At 30.1% G+C, this 9246-nt stretch overlaps 1 protein-coding gene across 1 annotated transcript; it reads right to left on the reverse strand.

Moving 5' to 3' along the window:
• On the reverse strand, window positions 1-1649 carry LOC108662404. The gene is made up of 2 exons (XM_018122736.1): window positions 1315-1649; window positions 1-1201 (listed from the first exon to the last, which is right to left on the reverse strand). The coding sequence occupies exons 1-2, from the start codon at window positions 1647-1649 to the stop codon at window positions 1-3; spliced, it is 1536 nt and encodes a 511-aa protein (XP_017978225.1).

The following is a 9246-nucleotide window of genomic DNA, read 5'->3' on the forward strand; positions in this document are numbered from 1 at the left end:
TCAAGCGACATTCAATTTTTCCATTATGTTGTTTCCTTGCAAAATATTAGTGCCCCTTTCAAGCAACTCTTTGCAGGCTTCTTCCATTTGCATGTCTCTCTTTCTTCCAAAAAAATCGATCACCTCCTCACAGGCTTTTTTGTACCTTATATAACCAAACCCTTTGGGTAGCATATTTGGACACATGACAACAAGGTAAAGCATGTACTCCGATAGGCATCTGCTGATTTTGCTGCATGCATTGAGACTACTGAAACCCTGAGTCCGATTATCATCATGGTAACAGAGTTGGGTAGCAATGTGCCAAAGAAGAATGCTTTCGTCAAATTCTACATCAGTTGTGCTCCATTTAAGCTCATCAAGCACACATTCACCTCTATAATTCAATACTTTCTTGCATAATTCAGCATTAGAAAAATCTTCAGGTTTTTGAAGTCTATTACCTAGTTGATCAAAGATGAGGCATTTTAGATCGTCATCTATCCCTTGCTGCCACTCCACATTCCGATGCTTCTCTAATTTTTCATAGATTCCAAGTAACTGTCCAACTTTAATGCACTTGGTTCCCTCCTTTTTGAGGCAAAACTTCATAAGGTTGTACCTGGCTATGCTTCTAGACCACCTCTTATCCCTTGTCATTCGTTTTAAAGAAAAACATGTTTCTTGCCCAACTAGCGAAAGCTTTGTCCAGTCAGAGCAAGTAAGCATGAACAGCGCATAAACCTCAAGAACAACAGCTCCAACTAGCAAGAAGTAAGTTACGGAAATGTCGACCGGAAAGTGTTTGTGCTCATCGATGATGATTGAGAAGGTAACCAATGCAGAAACAGAGGCCAAACAAGTAATGCAGCGGAGAAAGATTCCAAAACATGAGTGGACTAGCGTTGCTTTGGTGTAGAGCAAATCATATAAAAGTCCTAGCTCAAATTCTACCAATTGAAAGGCCTCGTCTGGTTTCAAGCAGCGAATCATATTGTTGCAAAGGTGTCCCTGCTTTCGATCAAGGATAAAGTCTGCAAATAAGACTTTCAGCCTCTTGAAAAAGAAATCAACTCGAAGTAGGAAGGTGCCATCAACTGGGCTTGTTACAGAATTTTCAACGTCGTTGTCCTTAGTTAAAGCTGTTTCTGAGAATAAGGAGGTTCTAGCTTGGTGCTTGAGGACATGAGCACGTAAGTCCTTTCTCCATACTTGATAATTCCTGCAGTGAACACTGGCATGGCTATAGAAAAGAAGGTGGTGTCACTGTCGAACGAAGACCTCAATAAAATATAAATTGCAACTCCTGTTTGAAAAACAAGACCAAGAAAATGCCTTAGCCATAACTCATTGTCTTCTAGAGAGTAAGCAGTAATAGTATCTGGGCCACCAAGGTGCAAGAGGAGGAACAGAGCCCAAAATGACTGGAGTGGGTGCTTTATCGGAATATTATTTCCCAAGGACCTGGCAATAACACCCAATGCAACAGTTGCCACCCAATCTGCTGACATGTATGTAGACCAAACAAGGACCTTGACCCATGTACTTGCCGTACTCTTTCTTTTGGAACCAAATGCAACGAGTATTACTTGTAATGAGAGGCTGAGTAAAACCAGTACTCGTATCTCCCATCCATGCCAAAGTTTTAGCAGTGTTTCAACAATAGTCATTGCCGGTCTTTTGTTTGCCTAAAACAAGAAATAACTATACATATATAATTAACTTCATGTTTGGACATCCCAAAAAGCAAACATAGGAAGATGGACAAAGAAAAATAGAGAAAAAGGCATTAACTTTTCAAATTTCTTTATTATTCTAAACTCCTTAATGTATTTTTTGTTATCAATTTCTTAATTTGGTAGCTTGTTTATAGAAAATTGGTGTATATTAATTAATATCATAGGATGACAATATAATATTTTAGAAAAATAAACAACCAATGAGATATATAAATATGATAATTTTAACAAATTTTTGAAAGATAATTTTATTAATAAGATATTTCACAATTAAAAGTTAATTAATTTTAAATAATAATATAGTAAAAATTAATTAATTATAAAAGACATCTAATTCCATAATCACATGTTTATTATTATTATTGTTATTATTATTATTATTATCATTATCATCATCATCATCATTATCATTATCATTTAAATAAAAAATTTGCACTGAAAATGTATTACTGATTAATGGTTATATTAGTAATAGGCTAAACTCAAAGAAATTGCATTTAACTTATCCGTGCAAGTGAAAATGCTATCTATTAATCAAGAAAAATCTCTTCCCCGATATAAAAGTTATTGAAACTCACTATGTAAATCTTATAATTATTTAAACTCTTGAATGATTTAATAGAATACATATTCTAGTTTGTGATGTAGCTAAATTTAAATTTTATGAAGAACAATTTACTTTAATCAAAAGTTTAAGGATAATAAGGAAATATATAGATAGATAAAAATTAGACAGTCCAGGCACTAATTGTAACATATAAAGAATTCCACTAAAAAAAGTTAGAATAAAAAAATTAATAGAGAGTTATATATGCACCTAATTATTTAAAAAATTATCAAGGTTCTTTTGATATATTAAAAAAAGTCTTCTTTAACTACACCCAACCCCTTCTTGGTATTAACTATTCTATGTCTAATGGAATAGCTTCAAAATTTGTTAAGACTAAATTACCCCTCATAAGTTTAGAAATTTACAACCCTTCGAATATTAATGTTTAAATTATAATAAAATATTAATATTTAAAATTATCTTTTATTAATATTTTAAATAAATTATTTATTATTAATTATTAATATTTAAACAATAAAATAAAAATAAATAAGCATAATAACATTTAAATTATGAATAAAATATTAATATATTATAATTTTAATGACTAAATTATAAATAAAATATTAATATTTAAATTATAAATTATTAATGTTTTAAATAGATTAATTATAAATTATTAATATTTATAAAATAAAATAAAAATAAATAATCTCATAAATAATAAAAGATATTTTGTCTTTTATCGTTTATTACTTTCTTATTCCAAATTAAGCTATTTTTACCAATCAAATACTGTAATAGGTCATAATAACTATTCATTTCCTATTTCAATTATCACATCAAACTACGTAATAACTATTATATTTTTATTTTAATTTATTTTTATAAAATAATTATTTTATTATATTATTATGTATTTCACAAACCAAACATGCTGTATTAATTTAACATGGCCAGTGACATCATTTCAATAATGAATGAATGAACCTATCTCTTGCTTATTAAAATAAAAAAAGAGGAAATAATCAAATCAAACTGATAGAGACTAACATCATAGTACTTTTGTGTCTTAATAAAAAAATCCACTCACCTAGATACAGCTCCCAAGAAGTGGCGAAGTAGAGTGGAAACTGCTTTGATGCTTCCTGAGCCAATGCGCCTTTGACTAAAAGGAAAGAAATTTTTAAGTACTAATTGATCAAATCAAATAATTTGGCACACAATCTAACATCATATTACTCTTGAAGTCCTAATCAATTGACAAGAAAATAAATATATTATTTTCTATGAGCAATCTAACATCATTTTCTCTTTGATCCTCCTCCTGTAGTTGATCCGATGTTGATGCGCATTAACTGTTTTTTATGTTGTTCAGTATTGGGGTGTTGTCGGCTTGATTTGTGCTTAATCATAAGGTGTTGTGAGTGATGAAATAGCTCTATCTCTTGGGATGCTGTTTCATTTTTGTTTTCTCATTCTGACTGGTTCAGTTACATACGTTTTTTTTTTTTTAATAGCGGTTCAATTACATACTTGTTTATGTATTACTCTATTGATATGTAAAAAAAATTGGTTTTTAATTAAGAAAAAATTGATAAAAATATTAAATAAAAATAATATATAAAAGATATGGTATTTAACTTTTATTGACTTAGATTTCAGTCAAAGGGTAAAATTATTACTTTTATAAAATCTTTAAAAAAGAAAAGAGGTGGTCAGACAACAAAAGATACAATTTCATTTTTATATAATCATATCCAAGGATCTAAATTTTTATATATTCTTTTTTATATAATTTCATTTATGAAGGAAAAAGAAAAGGGAAATCTCAACCCCAATAGCTAGTGAAGGACTGCTGGAGCCTCCTTTTGATGCTTTCTAATCAGCCAATGTGCCTTGAATGAAAACAATGAAAGACACTCATAAATTTATAGCAGTGAAAAAAAATTCTTTTAAAGGCATGACGCAATGAATGATAGGAGAAGAACAAAATTTGGATGCATGCTTCGGCCTTAAGTTGTCCAAATATCAAGGACAAGTAATATAGCATGTCTCATGAGATATGAGTTCAAAACATATATCAAGGCCTATATATGCTGCAAAAAGTGCATGTAAAATATTATTAATTACTCGGATTTTGTTAATTAGTGTTCTAATTAATTAAGAACAATTATTAAAATGTTATTTTTTACATTTTATAACAAAATTTATTGTTTTAAAAAATATTTTTATTTCAAATGTAAACATTGATAAATAAATAGATTGATGATTGAAATACACTTATTATTTATTATATATTTACTATTATGAATATCATTTAAATAAAAAAGTTTGCAATGAAGAGTATTACTGATTAATGGTTATATTAGCAATATGCTAAAATTAAAGAAATTGCATTTAACTTATTGACTCTTTTTACAAAATTTTATGTTTTGCTCAATTCTGAAAACTTATAATTTATATGTTCCTTCTAATTATATATGAAAAATCTCTTCTTATATACTTGCAATCGCCATGTATTTTTAGTTGGATATAAAATTTATCGAAACTCACTAGTTATGTTAATCTTATAATTATTTAAAGTCTCGAATCATTTAATACAATACAAATTCTAGTTTGTGATATAGCTAAATTTAAATTTTATGAAGAATAATTTTTTTTATGGAAAGGGGATTCGAACCCATACTTTTAAGTAGAGAGATCATGTACTAACTAATAAGCCAAATGCTGCGATGCTTATAAACAATAATTTACTTTAATTTAAAGTTGAAGGTTAATAAGGAAAAAGATAGATAAAAATTAGATAGTTTATGCATTAATTGTAACATATAAAGAATTCCACTAAAAAAAGTGTATATACACAATTATTTAAACAATTATCTAGGTTTTTATTTAAATATCAAAAGAATAAGGAGATTTGAACCATCTCTTTTTTAAAAATAACATGAAGCTACTTTAAGCTAAATACTCAAACTCATTATTATAAAGTAAAATTTTAAAGTACTAATATGATCAAATCAAATTGATTGTGGCTCTAACATGATATTACTTTTGAGTCTTAATCAATAAATCCACTCACCCGGAAAGTACAAACCCCAAGAAGTGGTGAAGCAGAGTGGAAACTGGCTTGATGCTTCCTGAGCCAATGCGCCTTTGACTAAAAGGAATGAAACTTTTAAGTACTAATATGATCAAATCAAATAAGTAGGTAAAAATATTCCAATTCCCTAATCAAATGCCTTTAAAAAAAAAATCAAATAAGCAGGCACACAATCTAACATCATATTACTCATGAAGTCCTGATCAATTGATAATATTTATACATTTCCTATGATCAATATAACATCATTTTCTCCTCGATCCTCCTTTTGTAGTAGATCCTGTATTGCTGCGCATTAACTGTTTTTTATATTTTTCAGTGTTGGGGTGTTGCGGACTTCATCTGTGCTTAATCTCAGCTTATATTCTGCATTGATTTATAAAGTGTTGCAAGTGATGAAATAGTTCTATCGGTTGGGATATTGTTTTATTTTTGTTTTCTTAGTTTGACTGGTTCAGTTACAGACCTTTTTTCTTATAATTGGGAGAGGGAAGATTTGAACTCTATTCTCTATGCATCAATCAATGAGTCAAATATTTAGGTGCAGATTCAGTTATAGACTTGTTTATGTATTAATTTTTTTAAAAAATGTAATTTATTGAATTGCTTCTAACCCAACACGTCATAGGTAGTCTTTAGCTAATTGTCTTAAGACTCCCAATAACATAAAAGGTTTGGCTTGAGTGTAAACCTGTACAATTGCCAACATTCAGCCACACAAAAAGAAATCGGTGGCTCTTACTAGAGAACTACCTTGCTACTTAATAAAATTGAATTTTGATTGAGCAATCAAAATTAATAAAAAAACTATAAAATATAGAAGAAATTGTGAGAAGTAACCCTCCTCATAAGCTCAATTCAAAAATAGGCGCATTTTTAAAAATAACTCTTAAAGATAGGATGCTTTAAAAATAACTCTCTTTATAATTTCAACTATTTTTAACCAAGTTTGACAAAAATATCCTTAATAAAATTACACGTTATGATGTTACACGTTATATACAAAAACATGTTACATACCATGGGTTAAAAAAAATTGTTACACACCATGTTGAAAAAAATATTGTTGTAACATGCCATATATAAAAACATGTTACATGTCATGTTGAAAAAAAAAATATTGTTATTACACTCCATGTACAAAAACATGTTACACGTCACTAATAAAAAAAGGTTGCTACATGCCATATTAAAAAAAATTATTGTTACATGCCATATTCAAAAAAATTTTGTTATACTTTAATGTTTAAAATGTTGTTTTTATTTACGAACCAAAATTTCAAATCCTCTTAACTCTCTTCAATTCTTTTTTTTTTTTGACAATTTGGCACCGACTAAAGTGTTTTAAACATATTTTCATAAATCAAAACACAAATTTTTCTTATCTAAAACACCTATTTCGACTAAAAATAAAAAAATTTCCATTGAAAACCTAGGTTTATAAATTTCAAATTCTTAAGTTTATTGGTATCTAGGTTCTAAATTGATCCAATTAAAAGCTATTTCAAACGTTTGTAATTATTTTTACTATTTTAGTTTCATCCAAAAGATCTAAAAACCCTTTTTTACTTTTGTGAAGAAAAAAAAAAAGAAAACTCACCCCCAAGAGCTGGTGAAGGATCGGTGGAGCCTCCTTTGATGCCAATCAGCCAATGTGCCTTGAATGGAAACAATCAGAGCTGGTGAAGGATCGGTGGAGCCTCCTTTGATGCCAATCAGCCAATGTGCCTTGAATGGAAACAATCAAAGAGACTCATAAATTTATAGCACTGAAGAAAAATTCTTTTAAAGGCATGAAGAAAGGAATGATAAGAGAAGAACAAATTTTGGATGTTTGCTTTGGCCTTAGGTTATCCAAGTATCAAGGAAAAGTAATACAGCATGTCTCATAAAATAAGAGTTCAAAGGAATGCATCAAGGCCTATGCTGGAAAAAATGCATCTAAAATATTATTAATTACTCGGATTTTGTTAATTAGTGTTCTAATTAATTAAAAACAATTATTAAAATGCTATTTTTTACATTTTACAACAAAATATATTATTTTAAAAATATTTTTTTTTTCAAATACAATCATTGATAAATAAATAGATTGATGATTGAAATACACTTAATGAAAATATTACTTTTGAAAATAACCTTACAAGCATATTTGCAAGAAATCTTAGGAGTAAATGTCACGACTCGGAACTCCCATCGGGCCAATGATAACCGCCGCGACGTCTCGATAGGCATTCATTACCCCGAATGCCAATCGAAACCCCACAAGGCTTAGCATCAGCTTTCGCATCTCTTCGGTGAGCAACAGTTATTAAATCTCACATTTCAAGAAATCATAAGTAATTTCCAAATCAAAATAATAAAATATTATTTTTTTAGCTCACAGGGGCATTTTCGTCATTTTTCTTCAAAAATACCGAAACCCGTCAAAACATGGTGTAAAAGATAAATATGTTCATACATACTTTAAATCAGATAACTGAACTATAAAATTACTTTTACAATGACACGTGGGCCCCCAACTGACCAAGAAGGTGTAGGGCTACAAACCCTTACTTTCTAGGATGCAACTCCGAGATTAATTCTCGTCTTAATCAACTATCAACAAACTATCCTGAGCTTGAAAAATGGATAGAAAGAGGGGTGAGATTATGATTACATAATCCTAGTGAGTAAACAGATACTATCTAAACTATCTAAAGGCGAGTAAAGGGAGACAATTAAAAATAGTTCATTTCAGAAAATTTTTCACAACACGAATATTCATTTCAACCAAATAATCAATATGGCTCGTGAATTTCTCAAAACTTGGCTCCTGCCAAAATCATTCTCGCGGGTACCTTCGTCAAGGTATCCCACCGAGACCGCCAAGGTTGTTAAATGTCCCATACCCATAAACATGTTTTCGCATCTGACACACAACCATTCCTTGACGTTGGTTGAGTCTCACTCTCACGCGGTGGTTAACGTGAAGTACACTCAAAAAGCCCACCTCAGGAGATACCCTACGCGCCTCTACGACCGAGGTGAGAATATAAAGGAGTTTACCATGCCCCTCTAATAGGTTGGTCCACGGAACCTCCCACCACTGCAGTAGCTAATCTTTAATCCACCAATTGATCAAATCTCAATGGCATAGCATGACAATTACATTACTAACCAATTTATCAAGGCAAAACAGACAGTTCATATTTTTCAACACAGGTATAAATTCAGCCAATCATGCCAATTTATCACAAGCCATTTAATTCAAATCATAATTTACAATAAATCACATGGTCTCCAATTACTCAAATGTTCAAAGCCATCACTCAATTTCAAGACAATTTTATGAAATCATTTTATTAAATCACATTTTGTTTATAAAACATAAAGATTTACCATTTAAACTCATTTTTCATAAAATCACAAAATCGGATAAAAATCACTTTAGATAATTCAGAAGATAATAGGTTTACTCACAGTTCTAGGAGTAGAAATACTCTTATTTTCAGTTCGCGGGTACAGTCCTTTACCCGTATCCAATGGCTCACCACCTAGCCATAATCCATGACACATATTCCAATTAAATTGTGTCTAACAGTCATAAGCTATTTCAGGCTCGATATATATATGCATGATATGAAATGAAAAATGCACGGGTAGCCATATAGACCTGGTATTGGCCTAAGTCGATTTTTCATCCAATAAATTGGCCAATGCGTCCAATTTCACTCCAACTTGCTCCATTTCTTTTCTAATCCCTCAATTCACCAAGCACAACTAATTAACACACAATTAGGCAAATTTATCTTCACTTTTCTTCTTGGAACTTTCGGCCAACAATGGTACACTAACTCCGTGATTTTTCCTACTTAATTTTCTTTCCTATAATT

The sequence above is a fragment of the Theobroma cacao genome, chromosome 6 (genome assembly GCF_000208745.1).
Source record: "Theobroma cacao cultivar B97-61/B2 chromosome 6, Criollo_cocoa_genome_V2, whole genome shotgun sequence".
Classification (NCBI taxonomy): Eukaryota; Viridiplantae; Streptophyta; class Magnoliopsida; order Malvales; family Malvaceae; genus Theobroma; species Theobroma cacao.